At 40.4% G+C, this 24,443-nt stretch overlaps 1 protein-coding gene across 2 annotated transcripts in view; it reads left to right on the forward strand.

Moving 5' to 3' along the window:
* Nucleotides 1-24,067, forward strand: part of CLASP2 (cytoplasmic linker associated protein 2) — a 174,822-nt gene extending 150,755 nt beyond the window's left edge. For both annotated transcript variants that reach the window (XM_075547082.1, XM_075547084.1), the window contains 7 exons: nucleotides 764-917; nucleotides 5,013-5,241; nucleotides 10,044-10,237; nucleotides 10,702-10,830; nucleotides 14,719-14,925; nucleotides 21,462-21,578; nucleotides 23,718-24,067. In XM_075547082.1, the coding sequence (XP_075403197.1) occupies nucleotides 764-917; nucleotides 5,013-5,241; nucleotides 10,044-10,237; nucleotides 10,702-10,830; nucleotides 14,719-14,925; nucleotides 21,462-21,578; nucleotides 23,718-23,804 (1,117 nt within the window). In that variant the 3' untranslated portion in view covers nucleotides 23,805-24,067. The remainder of the gene's footprint in view (nucleotides 1-763; nucleotides 918-5,012; nucleotides 5,242-10,043; nucleotides 10,238-10,701; nucleotides 10,831-14,718; nucleotides 14,926-21,461; nucleotides 21,579-23,717) is intronic.
* Nucleotides 24,068-24,443: the final 376 nt, after the last annotated feature.

A 24,443-nucleotide genomic window follows, 5' to 3' on the forward strand; every position in this document is an offset into this window, starting at 1 on the left:
TTACGTATCGTTATTACTATTTTTACATATTAATTTGATTTTTGTTAGTTATAGCCTACTATAGCATGTGTCCTGGGATTATTTGTTAAAATTAGAAGATATACAACCACACGAGAGAGCTCTAAAAAGTTCATGGACAAAATCTATTATTTATCACTCCAGTTTTTCCTGAACTTTGTCCCCTACGGACTTTCTGAAGCTCCTTTGTAAAGTGTTGGGTTTCGTTGCACCCGTCTTAACCAATGAGAAGCGGAAGCTTCTCGCAGAGAGGAACGAAATTCCTGTGGGAGTGGCAGTAGTGGTGGAACCTGAACCACCTCTCTCTGACCTGCTTTACCTGGCTGCACTGCCCTTCCCGTAACTGAGACATTCTATATCGGAAGATAGAAAGAGGTCCTAAAAAGTTCTTCAGACAGCAGAGTTCTTGTACTTAAACCACTGAGAGCTGCCGGGTTTAGTTTTGCTAATTGTGCTTTGGAATATGCATTCTTTAAGGAGCCCTTGTGAGTCTGTGAGCTAGGTATTAGACTGCTACCCACCAGGTCAGTGGTTCAAACCCACTAGTGACCCTGCAGAAGAACAAGGAAACTGCCTGTTCCTGTAAAGACTTGCAGCGTCTAAGACTTTATGGAGTGTTATCAACTGGATGGCAGTGGGTGGCTTATAAGGAATCCTGTCCTTATAAACATCTTCCATAATTTCTTCAAATGTTGGCATTTCATATAACGGCAAGTAAGTAAAAGTGAGGTATTCTCTTTCATAGTGCATTTGATTATGACACAGAAAACATGAATTCTGAAGATATTTACAGCTCACTTAGAGGAGTTACTGAAGCAATTCAGAATTTCAGCTTCCGTAGTCAAGAAGACATGAATGAGCCGTTGAAAAGGGATTCTAAAAAAGATGATGGCGACTCGGTGAGTATTGGAAAGCCCTTACATTGCACTTTCTGTTTCGTAACGAGTGTTTTTAAGCCTTGGCTTTCATGTCATTTTCATATGACAACTTTGTAGAGTCCCGTCACTTGCCTTTACTTGTATCTCCTATATGCCAGGCCACGTTCTAGCCATCGGATTCTCAAGACGAAGTTTCTGCACTCGGGTTCCTAGTGCTCTGGTGGGGACAAAGACAAGCCAAAACAAGCAAACAAAAGGATTTCTGATAGAGATGAGGCTTGTGGGGTTGAAGTTAGAAATGCTTTGGGGAAATATTTTGGATCGAAAAACCAGAGAACACCTCTTTTACAAGGTGACAGCTACATGAAAACCTAAATAGAGGGACAATGGATAAATGTAATGGGGCATTAGTGGTGCTTTCAGGTAAGCATTGGCCTGCTAGCTGCACGGTCAGTTGTTCAAACCCAGCAACCACTCCAGGTGAGGCGGTCTGCTCTCTAAAAGATGTACTGTCTCAAAAACCTTACTACATAAGGGTCCCTGTGAGTCGGAAGCCAACTCGGTCGCAGTGGGTCTTTTGGGAAGTGGATGTTACTCTTCCATAACAAGAAATGTGGGTTAATATATATTGTAACATGGATGAACTTTTAAAACATCCCAAGTGAAATAAGCCAGGCACAAAAGGACAAATATTGTACGATCTCATTTATATTAAATACTGGGAACAGAAAAATGCCTAGACCTAGAAAGTAGATTAATGGAAACCAGGGCCTCACTGAAGAGGGGAATGAGGAAGTGCTGCTTCGGGTACAGAGTTTCTATGTAGGGTGATGGAAAAGTTTTGGAAACCGCATCATGAGTGTAAAAAAATGATTAAAATTGCAAATTTTATATGTCGCATATCATACTAGTTTTTTAAAATATCATTAAAGAAAGTTGATGGTGCCCAGCTATCAAAAGATACAGCATCTGGGGTCTTAAAAGGCTTGAAGTAAACAAGCAGCCATCTAGCTCAGAAGCAACAAAGCCCACATGGAAGAAGCACACTAGCCTGTGAGATCACGAGATGTCAAAAGGATCAGGTATCAGGCATCAAAGAACAAAAATTCATATCGTTGTAAATGGGGCGGTGGGAGTGCAGAGTAGAGACACAAAGCCCATCTGTAGGCAGTTGGACATCCCCTCACGGAAGGGTTGCAGGGAGGAGATGAGCCAGTCAGGGTGCTGTGTAGCAACAATGAAACATGTAACTTTCCTCTAGTTCCTATATGCTTCTCCCCCCTCCCCATCATGATCCCAATTCTACCTTACAAATCTGACTAGACCAGATGATGTACACTGGTACTGATAGGAATCGGAAATACACGGAATCCAGGGCAGATGATCCCTTCAGTGCCAGTGGTGTGAGTGACGATACCAGGAGGGTGCAGGATCTACATATAGCCTCCTCCCTGGGGGACAAACAACAGAAAAGTGGGTGAAGGGAGATGTTGGACAGTGAAAGGTATTACAAAATAATAATTTATAAATTATCAAGGGCTCTTAAGGGAGGGAGGGAGGGGGAGGGGTAAGATGAAGAGCCAGGGGCTTAAGGAGAGATCAAATGTTTTGAGAATGATGAGGGCAATGAATGTACAGATGTGCTTTACACAACTGATGTATGTATGGATTGTGATGAGTTGTATAAGCCCTTAATACAATGATTGTATATATATCATTAGTAAGAGATGGAGGGAGACTAAGAAGGCTGCCCATGTAAGATCTAGGAGAGCAGAATTCCATGAAAGAAACCGCAAGCACACTTGGTTTGATTGAGACCCCGGAAGAACATCCATGTGCTTAGAGCCTTAGGGACAAGTAGAGTGGAACATGGCCACCTCACATGGATCTGAGGAGAGTTTATTTCCCTCTTGCGCACAGTGATACTGCTTCCATCTTTATTTTGTGTGACTCTAATGGAGAACATTCGAGCCCATTCTTTGTGACATTGTTCACTTTTTGTTGTTCTTTCTAACATCTTAAGGACTGCTCAAAGCAGCCCTGTGAGCATTCTCTGCACTCCTGTTTCTGATGTGTGAAAAGGCAGAAGATTGTAGTGCCGTCAGCGCTTCTCTTCAGGGCTCCCTCCTCTGCCCTCTGGCTGGCTCCTTCCTGCCACTGCTTTCTCTGCGGGTCCAGTCTGGCAGAGCAACTGGTCCTGGGCCAAGACCCACCTTACCTCTCCTGGGTTCTCCGCCCTGGTAGTACAATGGTAAAAGCACTCTGCTAACCGAACGGTCAGTGGATTAAACCTTCGGGCCCCTTCACAAGAGAAAAGGGGCCTGACAATCCCTTACGGTAAAAACAGCCCAGAAACCCCATGGGGAAGTTTTACTTGTTCTGTAAGGATCACTGAGTGAAAACAACAACCTCCCAAAACTCCCCTGTCCTGGCAGTAACAGGACAGTGAGAGTCAGTACTTAGTTGAGACTCACCTGTTTGTTTTTTCTTTTTTCTTCCAGAGAGAGCAGGACACAATGCAGGAAGCTCAAGTGGGGGATTTTGACAGAAATGAGTTTTAATCCTGGTTCCCAGCAGTTACTAGCTAGACAGGCTACCACTTCGAGGAAAATATGGATATTTATCACCACAAAAGTTACTGTATTTCCTAATAAGCTACATGACTCCCTCTGGCCCAAACCTCTCTCCTGAACCCCAGAGTCACCCAGCCAGCTGCTTATTAGTATTCCTGATTTCACCCCTATAACTGCTCTGCCTTATCTCAGTTTTTGGCATCATGCTTCCGTGTAAAACAGGAAGGTCCTCAAGGCCATGGATTGGCACCGTGGCTGCAACCGTGGGCTCAGACATAGCCATTGTAAGGGTGGTGCAGGCCCCGGCGGTGTTTTGTTCTGATGGACTCTGGGACACTAGGACTCGGAATAGACGTAATGGCACCTAAAACAACAAAGTTGCTCAGCCAGAAAAACTTGGTGCAGAAGAGTTGTTCCTTGGCTCCTCTCTTTGTCTTCCCCCCCTGTGTGCTAGAAATTTGTTGTCTCTGCCTTTAGAAATTGTCATTTCTCACCCTGACTTTTCCTGTCCAAGTCATCATCCACTCTTTCACCAAGGTTTCGAAGATAGGGCTCTCCCTGGCCTCCTTGACTGATGTCCTGGATCTCCCGTAGTCTCTTCCTAAAGCTGCTTCAGTGTAAAGGCCAGTCTACACAGTATGACGCCTTAACATCCTCCTGTCTTTGTCACTGCTGCTGCCTCCTTACTCCTTAAAATTTCCAGGCACTTTCCCACCTTAGAGTCTAGAAAAGGGCTTCTGACACACTGGTCCTTCATATAGCTCCAAAGTAATTCCCTCACGTCTTTGCTCAAAGACTTCTCAGTAAATCTTTCTCTGCTCGCTCCATTTAAACGGCTGCTCCCCCTCCCACTTGAGTGCTTTTGATAATGCACTACCTGGTTTATCACCTTCTAAAGTACTATATACTTCTAAATACTATATACTCTTCACTCACCGCCATCAAGTTGATGCCAATTCAGAGTGACCCTTATAGGACAGGCCTCACTCACTGCCCCGTGAGTTTCCTAGGCTGTCCCTCTATACAGGAGTAGAAAGCCTCATCTGTCTCCTGAGGTGATTCTAAACTGCTGACCTTCCTTATTGCAGCCCAACAGGTAGACACTAGGCCACCAGGCTTCTATTCATGTATTAGACACCTTTTATTGTCTCTTCCCCTCCACTGGAACATAAACTCAATGAAAGCAAGCAGCGTTTTCCTTTTTGTTCACTAATAGACCCATAATGCCAAAAATAATACTCTCCAAATAATGATGCACAGTCAGCAGTTACAGGACATGTTTGATAGACTCATGATTGCTACGCAGACTGCATCTGTCCTTTGGTCACGCCACTGCCAAGAGTTCTGCAATGATCATTCGAAGCAGCATTCCTATGTAGTTCTTGTCTTCGTACCTGTGAACTGTATTATGAACTTTACTCATGTTGATTGCTGTAACTTACTTATTTCTTTTTTTAAATGTGTCTTCCAACCGTAGAGAAACAGCCTTTTAGAATGTAGATTGAAATGGAAAAGGAACTAATTTGCTACGTCTTCCCTGTAGGTATGTGGCGGTCCTGGGATATCCGACCCAAGAGCAGGAGGCGATGCTACTGACTCAAGCCAAAGTGTCCTTGACAGTAAGGTTTCTTTGCTCCACTCACTGCCTGCCCACTCCTCTCCACGCTCCCGAGACTATAATCCGTATAATTATTCAGATGGCATCAGTCCCTTCAATAAGTCAGCCCTCAAAGAAGCCATGTTTGATGATGACGCAGACCAGTTTCCTGATGGTATGTACCGGTTATGAAGTCATGCTACTAATAACTGGGTAATTAATTCCCTGCTGTACCTGGTAATCAGTGAAGCAAAAGAAAGGTGTGTAATATTATAACCTCTTTTAAAAGTAAGAATCCTTGGGATGAGAATTTCCCCTGTCTTCTCGGGGCTCATTTCTAGAAATTTGGAATTTTTCCCCCTAAATGAAATAGTCATCCTGAGATCATCCTTGAAAGAGAAGAAATCCTTCATAACCTCGTAGAAGCAAGGAAAACCAGTGTTCACTTAGAGTTCATGGATTTAATTAGCTTACTTTCTCTAGACACAGTTCCTTTGGTTGCTAATTTTTATACTATAATAATAAAATCCTCTCACACAATACCATGAAAAATATATTTGTGTTTTCTTGCTTGCAAGTGAGGTCAATTATGGATTTATTGATCAGCTTTTCATAGGACTTAATATATCACAAAGCCAAAACTATGACATCATAGCAATCAAACGATAAATTGCATAAATATCTACAGATTGAGAAAGTCACAATTATGTCCTTTGGTATATTTTAATCCACCCCAAGTAGTTGGCTCTGTTGCTTAGGTTTTGTCACGACAGTGTAACAGATACATGATAGTGTAGCCATATAGTAAATAAATTTAGACCAAGCATAAAAGTATTTTTTGGAACCCTGGGTAGTGGTAACAGCCCAGTAAATTAAGACTTTAGTAAGCATCTTTATTCATTTAAAATGTATATATGATTTTAAAAATAAATAACTAAAATGTATATGTGTTCTGAGGTCACAGACTAGCCAGCTAAATCAGATCCACTGACATTCCTTGTCTCAATTGTACCAAGTGTATATTTATATAATTTTAAAGTAATCAAAACCTTAAAAGGTGGGGTACAAGTTAAAGGACTATTTTTTCTAAACCATTTGAATGTAAAGTTGCCAACATGCTCCATCAACTCAAGTACTTCAGGATATGTCCTACAAACAGTGCACTCATCAAAATCAGGAAATTGTCATTAGTACACTAATAACCATTTAATCTCAAGTACCATTCGAGTTTTGCTAGCTGTCTTGGTTATATCTTATAGTCAGAAGATCCAGGTCAGAATCACACATTGCATTTAATCATTCTTGCTCCTCATTCTTCTTCACGGAGGAACAGTTCTTCATGTTTGTCGCTGTGAAGGTTAAAATCCACTTACTTTGCAGCCTTTCCCTCTGTGGGTTTGTCTGATGTTTCCTTAGGATTGGACTCAAAGTTACACATTGTTCACCTTAGTATCACAGAGCTCATGATGTATTCAGTTTGGGGGTTGTTGTTCCTTTTTAAAGTTTTATTAGCACTTCTTCCAAATGTCCTACAATTCAGTGATTCAGGCGGATCAGGAAGAGTTGTCCAAGTGTGCTGCGTTCCTGGTGGCAGCGACCAAGTTACATACAATTTGACCTTGCCCTTGCTTCGTGCTTACTCTGATCACTTGATTGTGGTGCTCTCTGCCAGGCCTCCTCATTGTGAAGTGACTCCTTCTCTCTTTGTATTTAATCATTGTTTTATGAGAAGATCGTTCTATGTAAATTACAGATAGACACATAAACAATAAGCTGATCCCCATTAAATTCAAACAAAACCATTTGTCCACATACAATGATGATAACCTTTATAAAGCTTACCAGAGGCTGAAGAACTTGAGGCTAGTATCTCCAGTGAGGGTGATACTGTTCTTCAAACTTTGCCAAGTTGAAAGACTATTCTTTATTTATCAAAATTATGCCACTGTTTGTCATAAGGATGCAAGAAAATCAGTATCAGTGAATTTACTATATTCTAGAACCAAGATTTCACCAGGACCCCAGGATGTGGTAGTTAAATTTCCCATATCACTGCTAAGAAAACTGAGCCTGGGCCACAGTGACTGAGGAGCTGCCCAGAGGGCAAGAGGCAGAGGTCGGGTGAGACGCCAAGCTCCTGTTCTTTTTACTAGACCACAAAGCCTCGCTGTGTCAGAAGAGGAACTACACTCGATGACATTTTGCCGTGATTAATTCAGTACCTCAGGTTTATCATTTGTATGCTATAAACAGTTCAGTTTTTTACTTTCATGGGTGGAAATTATTTTCCTGTCAGGCATCTGTTCAGATCGTGATTGGTCAAGTCATTTTGAATTACCCCTTGGAGCAATTTCAGAGCCTACATTCATAGGGAAGAGAATGGGTTCTTTTTAAAGGGCTTTCTTGTGAACGCCCTTTTTCCACTGAAATGAAAGCTTCTCTTATGAGAATGATCTCTGGCCATCTGGGAGAATCCGATAACCATAATTTCCCAAGAGTGATTTTTCTGGGATTTCTAGTAATCCTGGCTCAATCGTTCTCATTAGTTCTTATCATGCTAACAGTGTTCATCTATAGAAATTGAGGGCTTTTTCCTAGGCAATCTTTATTCTCAAGTCAAGAAGCTAATCTTCACACTCACATTTTGTTTTTGTGCAGGGGGAGGATGGGGAGTTGTTTTGTTTTTATCTTTTTCATGGTTTTAGGGGTCCTTCTTGATCTTCCAACCCCCTAATTTGTTTTAATTGTTCAGCTTGATTCTTTTCCTCAGTTTCTGAATCCTGATAATTTAAACAGACGTTTCTTTCCCTACTTAGAGTGAAGGGTTCCCACAGACCAACTAGCAAGTTGGGTGTGAGACACAGTAGCTTCTGTGTACTAAGGTCGTTGATGAGATGTCTGGCAAACCAGAACCTCCAGATTCAGCTTTGGGAAGAGTTCTCTATCCTTTTGACCTGTTTGTTTCTTTTTCAAACCATTCTGTTAGGACCGTACCATTTAGTAGTTCAGTCTTATCAAGCAGTGTTGTACAATTGTTACCGCAGCCACTTTTAAAGCATTTTCTTTCTTCTTGGACTCTTTGACATCTGCTCCCCATTACCTCCACTCCCCTGCCATTACTTCATGCCCCCCTCCTTCCCCAGGCACCCAATCTATTTATTGTCTCTATAGATTCACCCAACCTGGGTTTCACAGACCCTTTGGTATGTTTGGGTTTGTTTGTTTTTTGTTTTTTTTTTGACCCTTTGGTTTTTGTAGGCAGCATTCCTCTTCTCGGTGCTGGGTCCACAAAGATCAGCCCTTCCAAATCTGACCAACATGCCAGCAGACTCCTGGAGACCTGAGAGAGATGGAGCCCTAGGCATACCCTCCAGGTGTTCTCTTATTCCAGAAAAAGAATGAGAAGAAAATGAATGTATGGGACAATCTCAGTTTACCACTTCCCAAGTCATTCACAATGTAAATTTATCATATCTTTATTCAGAAGGGTGTAAGAAATTTATGTATTTTGTCACATCTGATTTGACAAAGTAGACTTTAATTTGAACATTTAAATTTAATTCTATGGAAGAAATTATTAAAAGCTGCATCTAATTACTGTATTTGAAAAATAAGCAATAAGAGCTCTTTAATAATATTCATAGAATTTATGAGTTCATAATTTTGCCTTTTAAAAATGTCTAAATTCTTCGATAATCATTTATCCAAATACCGCCTTTAACTCTAGTAAGGTAATTCAGCAAGAATTAATGAATGGAACTATTAGTTAAAAGATTGATGGGGAACTCTACAAAGGTCTGTTCAAGCCACCAGCACTTAAGTCCAGTATGACCAAAAGTCAGGCTCCCAGACATCGTGACCCTCTTGACACAGCACACATTGATAAGTGAGGAGGTGAAATGACCGATTTGGGATTTAAGTATGTACTTTTACTAGTTTTTTTTTTAATTGTACATAAGCATCTCACCAGCTATGCTTTTTTATTATTGTTGCAAATACGTCACAAAACTTTTGCTGATTCCACTTTATATAGTGCACAACTGATCCACAGCAGTTCCATTAATGTACAGCCCTTCCCTTAATGCAGTTTTCCTATCAGTCAGTTCATTTCCCTGCCACTCTCCTGCCCAGCTAACCACTAAGAAGCACAGGTCTCTGTACACACCAGTCAAATAATGCCGTGTTTGTTCTTTTGTGGCTGACTTATTTTACTCAGCATGCTGTCTTCAAACTCCATCCATACCATAGCATATATCAAGACTCGATTTCTCCTGGCCGAGTAGCAGTCTGTTGTGTAGACACATCACGCTCATTTCTCCATTTATTGGTTGATGGACCTTTGGGCTGTTTCCATCTTGTAGATGTTGTGTGTGCCGCTGCGGTGAGCATAGGTGTACAAGTGTCTTTGAGTTTCTGCATTACTGTGTTTGGGGTATGTACTTAGCAATGGAATTGCTGGGTCACATGGTGCCTTTATTTTTGTTTGCTTGCTTTGGAAGTACCACCACACTGTTTCCATGATAGCAGGATCGTTTTATCGTCCCACCAATACAAAATGTCCACTGATTTTCTCACAGATTCTCATCAACAGTTATTTACTGGGGCTGTTTTAGTGTTTTATATTTTGTTTTTCTTAGCCATCCTATGGGAATGACATGGTATCTCATTGTGATTTTGATCTGCATTTCCCTAGTTGCTAATGAGGCTGAACATCTTTTCATGTGTTTGGTGGCCCCTTAAATGTTCTCTTTGGTGAACTGTCTATTCAAGTCCATTGCCCATTTGTGGTTGGTTGGTTGTCGGTTTACAACCAACTTTAGATATATCTGTGTTCAAGGAGCCCTAGTGGTGTAGTGGTTATAAGTTGGACTACAATCTGAAAGGTATATCTGTTTTATAATGTTATAAAAGTTGACATCTCAATTCTTATAAGAGTTGATCGTTAAAGTAACGAATAATTTCATGTTCCTTTGACAGATCTTTCCCTTGATCATTCTGACCTGGTTGCAGAGTTGTTGAAGGAGCTGTCTAATCATAATGAACGAGTAGAGGAAAGAAAGATTGCCCTCTATGAACTTATGAAACTGACACAAGAAGAATCTTTCAGTGTTTGGGATGAACACTTTAAAACGATATTATTGTTATTGCTTGAAACCCTTGGGGATAAAGAGGTAAAATAGCAGAAAATTTAAACAATAACTTGGTTTGTTTTTTTTATTGCTTATGCCTATGAATCAAGCATTGGTCAGGCTCTCCTGTTGCTTGCTTCTGCATGGATTTTTCGCTATAAAATTTCCCCTTTTTAATAAAAACTCAATTGTATCAATGAGAAAGAAGCCTGACAATTTGGATAATTGACACAGAAAAATGAAAGGTTATAGGAAAACATAGATGACTTGGTTTGCATATTTAAATGAGCTTTTCAGAAGTATAACTTCCTTGTCCATATTCAAAATAAGTTCCTGATTTCTTATAAGTAGGAGAGTATGATTCAAGTTTTCAACTAAAGATAAAAATTATTTCATGTATTTTAGGCAGTTGTATATTATTTCCCCCCAATATTAACCTTAAGTTACAGCAATTGAAAAGATTGTGTGCAACCCCAAAACATTAAAACTTTTAACTTTTTTTGTAGCCGACGATCAGGGCTTTGGCACTAAAAGTTTTAAGAGAAATCCTAAGGCATCAACCCGCAAGATTTAAAAACTATGCAGAACTAACCGTCATGAAAACATTGGAAGCACATAAAGATCCTCATAAGGAGGTATGTTATAACATAGTGTCGGTACTTCTAATGTTGTCACATGAAGTATATAAACATTATTTCCATAGTGAACACTTACCATGGGATTCAGAATAATAACTGATTGAGATGTCAGCATGTATTATTTTTCCTATTAAATACGATGCTATTGGGCCAGTTCCAGGAATCATGTTTAGTTAATTGCCTTTTCTTTCTCATAATCTTAACTTTAAAGAAAATTATTTTATTAAAGGCTCATACAACTCTTGTCACAATCCATATATACATCCATTGTGTCAAGCACATTTGTACATTTGTTGCCCTCATCATTCTCAAAACATTTTCTTTCTGTTTGAGCCCTTGGTATCAGCTTCTCATTTTTCCCCCTGCTTCCCTGCTCCCCATAATCTTAACATTTCATTTAGTGCTAAATATTTGACTTTTTAAATAACTAATGGGAGGAAAAGAACTTACTGTTACTTTAATATCATAAATTGTTTGTAAGAACCCCCGTATATCTTTTACTGGTATGTCAATAATGAGGACAATATTCACCAGAGCCCTGGAAACCTGCCTTATAGATGTGGTATTTCGCCCTCCCCCTGTGACAATGATTTGGTCACCCTCGTGATTTTTATTTAAAATCTCAGGATTAATTAGAAAAGATCATTTTAAATAAGGACTGTATTTCTAAGAGAAAGCACCCAACTGGTAGCATTCAATGTCTCAGCCAGAACTAAGACATACACAACAGCATCAAAGTTAAAAACAAAGGTAGGTCAGAAAGTACTGCTACAAAATTATAGAAATCTTTATTTTTAAAAAAATGATATAGTGACGCTGTCGTTTCTTGACATATCCTTCATTTGGGCCTCATAAAAGCTGGTGCTCCCAGACTGTAACCCTTCCCGAAGAATGCTGCACTGGTCAGCAGACACCATGGCAAGATGACTACTGTGGCGTCGTTACGGGACTCAGATTGTGTTCCTTGTAACTGTTGTTTGAGGTGCAGGAACATGAAGAAGTCCAAAGCGGTATGACCAGGGCTGCAGGGTAGATGGAACAAGGTTTCCCAAGGACAGTCCCCGACACCTTCAAACAACAAGCAAGTGCATTATGGTCTTGATGGAAAACCATTCTTCCGTGTAACTCTCCTGGGCTGCTTCTCTCCAGTGCAGTTTTTAGTTTCTTCAGGCTACGCCTGTGTTTCTCCTGTGTCCATCAATAACATCTGCCAGTATTACCCCTTAGAAGCCCAAGAGTTGCCCTAAAGTTTTTGTTTGATAGGTTGGATTTTTTGGTTTGTTTGAACTTTTCATCGTGAATTAGGTGAAGGTTTACAGAACAGATCGTCAGTTCTGCATTCAACAATTTATACACATTTTGTTTCATCTCATCCATTTCAATCCCTTAAATAATCCATCACTTATCCCAACTTTTTCATCGGGTAAAAGCTACCCTCTTTATCGTCAATGTGTGAGTCTAACACAGGTGAGTTCAGTTCCAGACCCAAAAGGTGCTAAGGACCGTCGTCACAGGTGCCCAGGTGTTTTTACTTCAGTGCTCCTGGTCTGAGGATTTGTTGCCGTAAAGCTCTGTACTGACCTCTCGGCCTTGAATTTACCTGGCCCAGCAGATTCTCTTGGGAAGCCACTGTTTTAGTTGGGCCTTGCTTTCTGGATCATATTGGTAAATCCAAGACTCATCTCCAGTTCTGATTCATTCCAAAAACTCATCTTCATTAGTTTCAGTCGTGCTTAATAAACTAAATGGAAAGATCAAGTCTTTGGATTAGCTGACTAGTTAGGCCCCCATTAACCTGAAAGCTTGCTGCGGTCAAGATGAAGATCCCGAACTTAAGTTGCTACCACATTAGTGATGATTCTAGTCTCTGCCACCCCAGTTGACTTCCCACTCTTGAATCGTCTTTGAGTTCTACTCAACCTTCCTTAGAATGCTCGACTCTTCTAGAGCAGTGGTTCCCAACCTTCCTCATGCCACGACCCTTTCATACAGTTCCTCATGTGGTGGTGACCCCCCAACCATAACATCATTTTCGTTGCTACTTCATCACTGTAATTTTGGTACTGTTAAGAATCGGGCGACCCCTGTGAAAGGGTCATTTGACACCTCCCAAAGGGGTCGCGACCCACAGGTTGAGAACTGCTTTTCTAAAGCCTTGTTTCATGTGGAGCAGCTTTCCCATAAACTTACTGCTATGCTTCAATGACTTGAGGACATTTTCGCTTTTTAATTTTGTTTAAAAAAAAAATTTACTAACCCTGATCTCAAAATCATTTTATTCCATGACATAAAAATTTGTTTATTTGGTGTTTTGTTGTCTCTCTGTAGGCACTCTAATGAGACTAAGGTGAGCATGTTAGTAAGCAGACCTGTCTGTGATCATCCCATGATCACAGAGACATATTTACACAGATTTTGTTTGGAATAAACCTGTGCATATATGAACCTGGAACCCACTAGCAATACTTTTGACTTCCCCTTGTCTGAGCTAAAACTATAAGACTCTTAGCAGAAGAAAATAAATGTAACTCTTTGTTACAATGAATTGGACAATGGTTTCTTAGATACAGCACCAAAAGAACAAGCAGCTACCACCACCACCGACGACAACAACAACAAAACACATGAACTGGGCTTCAAAATTAAACATTTTGGGGGAACCATGAGGTACTGTATGAAAAAAGACAACCCACAGAATTTGAGAAAATTTTACAAAATCATATCTGATACGGGCCTAGGATCCAGAATATATAAAGAATCCTTACAGCTCACCAGTAAAAAGACAAGTAACATTTTAAAATCATGCCAACAAATACATGAACAAAAGTTCAGCATTTTTAGTCATCTGGGAAATGCAAACCATATGGAGATGCCACTCACACTAAATAAAACAGCTGAAATAAATAAGGCAGATAATCTGCATGTGTGTGGGAAGATACGGAGAAATGAAAGCATCATATAATTTGCTGCTTAAAAGATTTGGCTATGAATTTTGCACATCAGCTGGGTTTGTGGTGGCACATCTTTGTATCACATTCTCACTGCTTAATACTTGCAGTTTAGTTTTCAACTTTATAACCCACGTAATGCCTGTAACCTCCCTATCTGTGCAAAAGAAAGACGGGCATTCTTGTGACTTTACAGCTGAAAGTCCTCTGGGTGTTTTATACAGTACCTTTCTAAGCAATTCTCACAAATTGGGCTCATGAGAAATTATAAACGTAGAATCAAAAGCAAGAAATTCTGCATGTTACTGTAAGAGCTAGTAGACCATCTTTAGTATTAAAGCGTCTGTATAAGATAACCATTTCTTCTGTTCACTGAGACACCTGTGTCTTCCCCTTCCCATCCCCAATGAGACGGGAAGACTATCCTTAGGAACAAAGGGAGGGACAGCATGTTAATTTTCTGATAACACAGTACTGGTGGGGTTTTTACTTGCTTTTGCATTCCTATCCTCCAGCAGGTAGGAGCACCCCTGGACTTGAGCAGGCCTCGCCTTAGCCCGCTCCAGCTCCATCCCGTGTGCTCGAACACTCGGCCCAAACTAGATTACAGTTGCAACAATTACTGCAGCCAGCAGTAACACTGTTGCTGGTCTTCATTTTCTTTTGGAAATTTAAATCATGTATCACTGTATACAGTACTGTAGTAAAGCCATATGTATGCATCCTCGAACGGCAATGGTTAATGGGCATGTTACCGAAATCCTGTCGTATATCTGTATCCTGATTTTTTATGTTTAAGTGTTGATTGACTCGAGTATTTTCAAGGCAAGTCCCATGTACTGTGCGTGCCTTGTAATATACTTGATGAATTGTGTACTTCCGGGACCCAGTGTAATTGGAAAAATTACTTTTTGGCTTAATTTCTCGTTGGTTTTAGGTGGTGAGAGCTGCGGAAGAAGCTGCGTCAGTGTTGGCCACCTCAATTAGTCCAGAGCAGTGCATCAAAGTGCTTTGTCCAATCATCCAAACTGCAGACTACCCCATTAATCTGGCTGCAATCAAAATGCAAACAAAGGTGATAGAGAGAGTGTCCAAGGAAACCCTTAACCTGCTTTTGCCGGAGATTATGCCAGGGCTGATCCAGGTAAGCCCTAAAGCTTGAAGAAATAAACTCTGATATGCTTGTCATGCCGTGATTTTAGGAACTTTCCAAGCCCTGCTAGTAGTGCGTTCACGGCTTCCTTCTGTCTGCAGTGTTCACAGCGGAGAGTTCCATTCACTGGTTTTTGATGGTTGGTGTTTCATGCTGTCGAGCAGATGCCAGCTCTGAGCAACCCAGCAGGACAGAGTAGAGCTGCCCTTCAGGGTTCCTAAGGCTATAATCCTTACAGAAGTAGACACTTACCATTTCAGACTTAGCACAAGGTTTCCGTAATCAGTACAGTTAGGTGCTAGCATAATTGGAGACATATAAACCAATGGAGCATAATTGAAAATCTAGATACAAACTTATTTATATCTATGGTCAGTTTTCGACAATGTCAAGACCATTGAATGAAGAAAGAAAAATCTCTTCAACAAATGTTTATGGGAACTAGGATAGCAACCTTGAACAGTGACGTTGGATCTCTTCCCTCATACAATACACAGAATTGTCTAAAAATGGATGAAAGACTCAAATGTAAAAGTTAAAACTCTAAAACTCATAGAAGTATGCAAAAGTGTAAATCTTCGTGACCTTGGATTAGCGATAGATTATTAGGCTTAACACAACACAAGCAGCAAAGCAGCAGAGCTAAAGTGAACTTCAGCAAGCTTAAATTTTGTACATCAAAGGACATTATTAAGAAACTTAAAAAATAATCTCTAATGCCAAATATGTAAGTAACCTTTACATTTCAACCATAAAGGGACATAAAAACCAATTTTAAAATTGAATAGACATGTTTCTAGGAATCTGTACAAATGAAAAGATGCTTAAAGATGTCGGTCATTAAAGTAATGCATATCAAAACCATAATGCGATACCGTTGCATACTCACTAGATGACTATAATCAAAAGAACAGAAAATAACAAATATTTGCTGGTTGCAATTTAAGATACTTGAATGCTTTGTCTAATAGTCTGCTAGTTTCTAGAAAGGTTTCATATATATATATATATATATATATATATATATATATATATATATATATATATATATATATATGAACTTGCCAAGTGATTCCACTCCCAGGTACCTATCCAAGGGAAATGGAAACATATTTCTATGCAAAACCTCACATACTAATGTTCATAGCAGCAGCATTCATGGTAATCAAAAGACACAGATACAACCCCAATGACAAGTGTGTGTTTGTATCTTTATAGTGGAATAGTAAACACAAATCCACAGCCGTTGATTAAATTCCAACTCAGAGCGACCCTATGAGACAGAGTCGAATTGCTCCATGAGGCTTCTGAAACTAATTCTTTACAGAAAACCTGACGTTTCTCCACAGAGTAGCTGGTGGGTTTGAACCACTGACCTTGCAGTTAACAGCCTAATACATAACCCACTGTGCCACAGGGTTCTTTAATAAAATATTGACTTGGTAATAGAAAAGAAGTACTGCTATATAGTACAGCATGGCTGAAGCTTGAAAATAATGAGGCAATCCCTTCAGCACGGTTCTAAAATTATGGCCTTTACTCAAAACTGTAGATAACCCTAAACATCATTGAAAGCATACTTTAAATGGGTAAATTTTGGAGTATGTGATTTATATCTCCAAAAGGCTGTTGCCCAAAAAAAGAGAAAGGCGTATCAACCAAATGTAATATGTGGAGCTTGTTTCACACACTGCAAAAAGTCAATTTGAGGCACTTGGAGAAATGCAAACACTAAAACAGAAACAAAAAATCCATGCCCACTGCCAGCGAATCAGTCCCATAGTGACTCATTAGCATAGTAGAACTACCCACAAACGGTCTCCACGGCTGTGAATTTTGACAGAAGTAGCGACTACATATTTCTCCTGCTGGTAGAGGTGCACCACTAACCGTTTGGTTAGCCTTTGAGTTCTTTAACCCTTGTGCCATCAGGGTTGCCTAATTTAAGCACAGGCTGATGAGGTATTGTCATTTTTTTATGTATGAGTCCTATTCTGCTTTTTTGGTTTTTTTCCCCAACATTTTTATTGGCACAATTTACACATCATACAATTGAATAGTTCCATCATTCAGTCATATCAAGGGATTGTACAGCCAGCGCCACATTTATCTCAGCGCTTACCCTTCCCGTGGTTAAGTCGCCTTCAGAATGAGTTGTGCAGTCACATTCACCATAGATTTGTTGCTTGCTCTTACATTTAATTTAAGCAGGGTTCTTGTTTTTTGTGATTGGAGCTTTTTCCAAACTGATGTCATATATATATATATATAATTGGGAGTTAATACATAGATTATTCCATAGTTCAATCATGTCTAGCAGTATTGTACAGTTGCTACCACAATCAGTTTCCAAATTCTGTTTTGTTTTTTTTAAGAATCTAACTTAGAGGTATGTTACGCTGAATACTTCTGGAGAAAATGAAAAGATGTGAGGGATTTGCTTTAAAATGTGACATCAGTTGATGGAGAAGAGAAAAATAAGATTAATAATACATGAAACAAGTGACTGCTTAAAATACTAAACTTGGGAGAAATTGATGAAACAAATTTTTCCTATTTTTAAGCATAAACAGACCTTTCAATCCCCCTTTTTAAAAATCCTCATTCATCAGTTCATCTCTATTCTACTACCTAGTACCTCCTAACTGCTTGTACTACTTTAGCCCAGGCCATTATTGTCCTTCTACCAACCGTCGCTTGTCCCTCACTGCCACCTCATCTCCTCTGACTCCTCGCGACTGCATGTAGCTCTGACGGAGCAGAGAGCCTCCTCTTTCTCCCTAGGAGCAGCTGGTGGTTTCAGCTGCTGACCTTGTGCTAGCTGCACAATTCGTAACTTTCTGTACCACCTGCCTGCCTCCTGCCACCCCTCCGAATCCTTTATTTCTCTTGCTGCCAGAGTCTCGTTCTTGAATACAAGTCCGGTTATGTCACTCCCTTCTTGACTCCTTTCAGGGGGGTTTGCTGGAAAAATAAACCCCAATGCCTGGCTGAGGTTTGCCCAACTTGGCCCTACTTAACCTATCTCTTCTGTCCCACTATATTTACTCCAACTAAAACAAACTTTATTCATAGAAAACCCTAAGATTTCTCTCATATGGGGGCCCCTGTGTAAGCACTTCTGTTTGATACATTCATCGCCACCTCACCTCCTTCCTCTTGGTTTATTATCATCTTTTAGGTCTAAAAAGTTTAAACAGCCCTTTCTCAGGGAAGTGGTTTCTGACTGTCATTTGCTACCCCACCCCCCTCACCCACAGTACCTGCTCCCGCACTGTGATTCTATAACTGTCCTGTTGTGGAAGGTACAGTGTGTATCTTGGTAGGCACTTGGTAAAAAAAATTGGATCTTTCCTGTCATACTTGGTGCACCTAAACATCTGAACAATGAATACAATATTCTTTGTAGTGCAAGAAAAGGTAGCATCAGTAAATGCTATTATAAATAATCATGGAACAGCAGTAATAACAAACGAGAACTTACAAGTAGATACCTAGGCAGATGTCAAAGTGGAACAAGTGTGCGATCGTGAATGGGAGTACATCCAGGAGGGTATGTAGGCTCGGCAGAGGATCTATCAACATGTCTGTTTGTATGTGCTGCAAATCGACTGAGGCACAAGCTCTGCAAGTATCTCTGCCATAGCCAAATGCCTTGAGAGACGGGGGGAGTCACTGGGCTGGAGGAACATCTAGGTCAGCTGGCATCATGTGATCTGTATGATAATGTTCTACATACTACTTTGGTGAGTAGTAAATAACTGGGTACCTAAAGTTTGTGAGTAGCCATCTAAGATACAAGCAATGATCTCTGACATACAGTCCAGAGCAAAGAAAAGTGAAGAAAATAGAAGACTGATGCAAGCAATTGCTCCAAAGGACTGATGGGCCCATGCAGACCACAGGCTGCACTAGCCTGAGACAAGAAGACTATCTAGTGCCCACTCAACTACCAACCATTCTGACTGGGACCACAGTAGGAAGCCCTGCACAGAGGAGAAGAGTGGATCAGAGTCGTAGAAAAGAGCCTGGTCTGATAAAATGGTGTGACCACTAAGACGCTGGCCTTTGAGCACCCTTCCTACCTGCAATTTAAACAGTCCCAGAGATCACCTCTCAGCCCAACACTAGACCTACAAAGCCAACAGTAACACCCATGAGGAATGCGGGCCTCAAAATACCTGTACAAGACCGAAGTGGCAGAAATTGTGGACAAAGGTAAACAGGGACCCCAGGGAGGGAATGAGACAGGTTCTGCTGCTTTCAGGAGATTGCAAATAAGGGAATAAAATGTGTATCAAAAGCTGTAAGAAGTTAATGTAAAAGAAGATTACAAGATAACAAAAATTTCCATGAACTTTTTGAAGGTTTTTTTTAAATCATTTTATTGGGGCCTCTTAAAGATCTTATAACAATCCATACATCGGTTGTATCAAACACATTTGTACATACGTTGCCATCATCATTTTCAAAATTTCTGAAGTTCTTTCATAAGAATTTTGTTGAATAGGTAACGAGTGTAATTTGCTCTGTAAACTTTCACCCAAACCACAAGGAAATGTCTCAGGGTTTTTTCAGTGTTGCTTGTAATGGGAAGATCTCAAGCTTAAACACTTTCTGTTGTTAGTTGTCCTCATGTCGCCTCTGACTCATGATGCCTTGTGTAGGACACAGTGAAATGTTGCTAGTCCTGTGCCATCCAGGCCGAGTTCACTGCTGTGGCTGTTGTGTACAAGTCCTCTCACTAGCAGTTTCTTCCCACCGACTCTCTGCTTTACATCCGTGATGTCTTTTACCAGCAATGGGTCTTTCCTAAAACATGTCGTAAGTAGGTGAACCAAGTTTCGCCATCCTTGCTTTGATGGCACATTCTGGTTGTATTTCTTGTGAGACTGGTTTGTTTGTCCTCCTGGAAGTACATTATGTACACTATTCGTCAGTTTGAATGCATCAGTTCTTTTCTGTCTTTCTGATTGTCTGGCTTTCCTGTGCCCACGAGGCAATTGAAAATACCGACTTGTATTCTGCACCTTAGCCATCAAACTGACGTCTTTGCTTTTTAAGACTCTCAGGAAATGTTTAACAGCAGATTTATACAGTATGTGATTTGATTTCTTGACTTTTGCCTCTATAGGCATTGACAGTTGGTCCATGTGGAACGGAATCACTGACAACTTCAGTTTCCTCTTCATTTTTCATGATATTGTTAGTGATCTAGTTGTGAAAATTTTTCATTTGCTTCACCAAGGGTCAACAAAAAAAAACAACCCTAACATCAATCAAGTCAGCTCAGAAGTACAGCGACCTTCCAGAGGGTTTCCTGGGCTGTCAATCTTACAGGAGCAAACAGCCTCACCTGTCTCCCAATATTCTTCACATTCAGGTGTAAGCTATGCAGTCCTTGACCTTCAGCAACGAGTGCTTCAGTTTGTCCTTATTATCAACAAGCTGGGTGGTGTCATCTGCATGTTTCAGCTTGTTAATGAGTATTAGCAATCCTGATGCCATCTCCATGTAGTCTCGCTTCTCAGAGTATTTGTTCAGTGTACACATTGAATAAGATGACGTGACATAGCCCTGTTGTTCATGCTTTTTCATTCTCAACAGTAGCCCTTTGTCCTGTTTGAACAGCTCTCGTTCAGTACATGCGCATTTTTCTATATGCGCACGATACTAGAATTCCCATTCTTTATAATACCTAGTTTGTCATGATACAACACTATCCAGCAGTTTTGATAAGAGATTTTCCAAGGCTGTGAATTTGAATCTTTACAAACAGAGATTGCCACGTCTTTCTGCCTCAGAGCATTTGGTGTAGGTACAAACCACCACCCCTTTTGTTAACAGTGAGGCCCTTGACCACGGGGCCAGCAGTCGAGCACAGTTAAATCAGGCACACACTAGTGGATTCCTCAGGCAACCTTGAACGTTAGTGTAATCATGAGTGTGAAGATGATAAGCACTTTGAAAAACTGTTCTCTCTTGCTGTGGAGTCAGCTTCAACTTGGGGCAGTCCATGTGTGCCGAGTACCATTCTTGGGGTTTCCGAGGCTCGAACCTGAGTCACCTTTCTTCTGAGGCGCCTGCTGTACGCAGACTTCCAAAGTTTCCGTTCGTAGACAACTACGGGAAGGCCTCGGCTGCCAGAGCCAAGAGTTTTCAAGCTGCGGGATGCCTGAAAGCAAGATGCTTTGGGGAGATTAATCACGAGACGTGTTAAGGGGGAGCTGAGCAAGGGAACTGCCCTGCATCAGAGAACACCTGTCTAGAAATAAATATGAAAGAGCCTGGGAAGGAGAAGGAAGAGTGGCAGCTGAAGGCAGAAAGGACGGGGTGGGCAGGAAAGGGACAGAGAAGTGGACAGAAAGAGCATTTTTATGCCTAAACTGTTTGTAAAGATAATCTTACATCGCCAGAACCTTTTCTTAGAGCACTTGAGGGCTTGTCTGAGGTCATCTTCAGTCCCTGCTGGAAAGGTCGCTTTCTCAGATGCCCCACTAATGCTAACCGTGGGCCTTTCTCTCCAGGGCTATGATAATTCAGAGAGCAGCGTTCGGAAAGCTTGTGTCTTCTGCCTCGTGGCTGTTCATGCGGTAATTGGTGATGAACTAAAGCCTCATCTCAGTCAACTCACGGGCAGTAAAGTAAGTAATACTACTTTCAACATTAAGCTTATAGGATGGGGCATTTTGACATGTTGATTTCTGACTTCTTCAATGAAAATTACAGAAACCATTTACATTTACTTCCTATGTATGCTTTTATCCATTTAGTGAGACAAATATTTATCCAAATTCTTAATCTTCTACATCTCGAAATTCTATGTGGTATACCTCGCTCTATGGATATAAGTCAATTTGATGTGAATGTAAATTGAGTATTAATCCCAGTAAGTCAGTTTCATTCATGAAAGCATTACTTCAGTAATAAGTGTAGTCAAAGGTTCTTAGTAAACATCAAATGGAAAGATAGACGAGGCAGCAGAAATTGTCATACTGACTGACAAGAGATGCTTAGATACGTCGAATCCAGACTCAAATGTTGTATAATGTTAAATATTGTATACTTTATATAAATATATAGTTAACAGTTTTTTTTATAATAGTGTGTTTTTTAAATAAGATGGTTTCGTACCTGTGTCAATTTAACATGTGTCCACAGAGGTATATGAGATAGAAGAAACGTTCCTAAGTCTAGTGTTAAAGCAATGGCCATGATAAAGTTCTTAAAAATGTAGTTCACTGTGTATGCTGAAAGTTAACTTTATTAGTCACCTTTGACTTTTATTAAGTCCTGCTTTTGAGCATTTAATATGCCCTTCTTTAGGCAAAAAATGCCTACAGCTTCTGGTAATTTATGGCCACTTGGCATGAACACTTCTTTACTCCCAAGGACTATTTTCACTAATATTATACTTGATCTATGGGTTTTAATAACCATTTCAATGGCTAAATAGAACTCACAGACAAAATCATGATTAAGTGGTTTATTAAGGAAGTGAACAAGTTGCAATGCTGGTGAGAAATGCTCGTACTTGAGTTGTTGTTTATCAGGACACATTACAGAGTTCTTTCAGGGCTGCTAATAAATATACGTCAAGGCAGGGTCATATTACTGCTGTAAGCTGCAGACCAAAGGCCATGGGTCAACAGGCCCAACTTCCCCAGTGCAGTGTACAGAGGCACCTCACTCCACAAGCCAGCCTCCTGCACAGAAACACTCAGCTTTACTTGCTCTGGCTCCTGGTTCTTGATGCATAGCTGTCTTCTGGATCCAGGAGGTTCACTGTGCAAAGAGCTTGGATCTGGAAGACGCACTCCACTATTATTTGTTATTAGCAGGAAGCATTCTTCTCCCTTTAAAGAGTTCTCTAGAATCCTAAAAATGGTCAAATAATAGGTGCGAATAATATTGGGTGAAAAAAGGTAGAACACAGAATTTTATGTGTACCAATTATAGCCTCCTAAAAAAAGAAAATCTCATAGGAGTAACCACACTAAATCAGATTCCCTGCCAGCTCGCTAGTCAATTCCCACAATTGTGTGGCCCTGCAGAACAAGGGGGACCGCCCTGTGGATTTCTGAGATTCTGACTCTTTAAAGAAGTAGAAGGAATCATCTTTTTCCCACGAAGCAGCTGGTGGGCTTAGAATGAGCCCAGAGCTTAGCCATGACACCACCAGAAAAAGGCCCTGAGAAATCAAAAACCTTCTTAGGTTAGGACAGTAGTGGCTCTGTGACCAAAGTCCTGAGTCTCCAGGCCAGTCTACTTCTCGCCTCAACTGTGACCTTACATGAGGACGTCCCACTCCCTCTCCTCATCTGTACGCAGGGAAAGAGGTGCCCACAGGTGCAGGTCACAGTCCTCCACTGCGTCATTGCTGTTTCAGTGGTGTCTCATTTTTATGTTGGCTTTCATGTTTCCTACGTTGTTGTTACCACTTTTTTTTAAGGAGCATGTCAATCATACCATATATACTCGAGTATACGCCAACCCAAATATCAGCTGAGGCACCTAATTTCACCCCAAAAACTGCATTAAAAATGTGCTGAAAAACTCGGTTTATACATGAGTGTATATGCTATATAAATTCTGAAATTTAAGAAACCTTTTTCATAACTTATCAGCAATAACGTAACAATGATTCCCTAGTCTAATGTTTATCTCTCCAATTTCATGTGGATGTGTATAATCTTTTTAATAATCAGCCTCTCTTAATTGGGAGTAACTTGCAGTCTTCACAGTTTCCTCTTAAATGTCATATGTTCGGCTTCAATCTGCAGATGAAGCTACTGAATCTCTACATCAAACGTGCACAGACAGGTTCAGGAGGAGCTGATCCCACTGCTGACGTTCCTGGGCAAAGCTAGTGAAGCCGATTGACATGGAACAGGCCTCCCACAGAAAGGACAGAAAGACCACCCTCATCAAGGAAAGGAAATTTCAGTACATCTTTTAGAACATAACCATTGTTCCCCAGTTGCAGTTTTCTTTTTTGTTTTGTATTTTCTGTAACAGAGGGCTCCCCTCGGTCTGCATGTAACTTTTATAATAGCTTATCCCAAATTCAAGATGCAGTATTAACACCGGTTGATCAATACAGCGGACTTTTTTAGTCTAATTCGTCATCTTACACGTTGTACTTCTTTATTGTCCCATAATCTTTGCCAGTGTTATGATTGTACACTTTTTTTTAAGTGCTGGTTAAACAGGAATGCTTAAAGCTTTATAAGTTTAACAGTCTAAAAACCTCTTTTTTTTTGGCCTTTATTCAACTGCAAAATAATATTTTATTGCTACTTTGAGTTTTGTTACGTATCATGTCCTATGCTAGAAATATTGAAATGATGTGAACACAAACCAGGACTAACCTGAACTACAGCTGGACTCTGTCGTGTGATGGTGAGACATGCCGTTAGTTGCAACTTCTTGAAGTAATCTATAGCTTGTAAACGAAGACCTCAGAAAAGAAATGTAAAGCAGATACTGTGTATTGGTTCTTGATCTTG

Source organism: Tenrec ecaudatus, chromosome 4, assembly GCF_050624435.1.
Source record: "Tenrec ecaudatus isolate mTenEca1 chromosome 4, mTenEca1.hap1, whole genome shotgun sequence".
Lineage (NCBI taxonomy): Eukaryota > Metazoa > Chordata > Mammalia > Afrosoricida > Tenrecidae > Tenrec > Tenrec ecaudatus.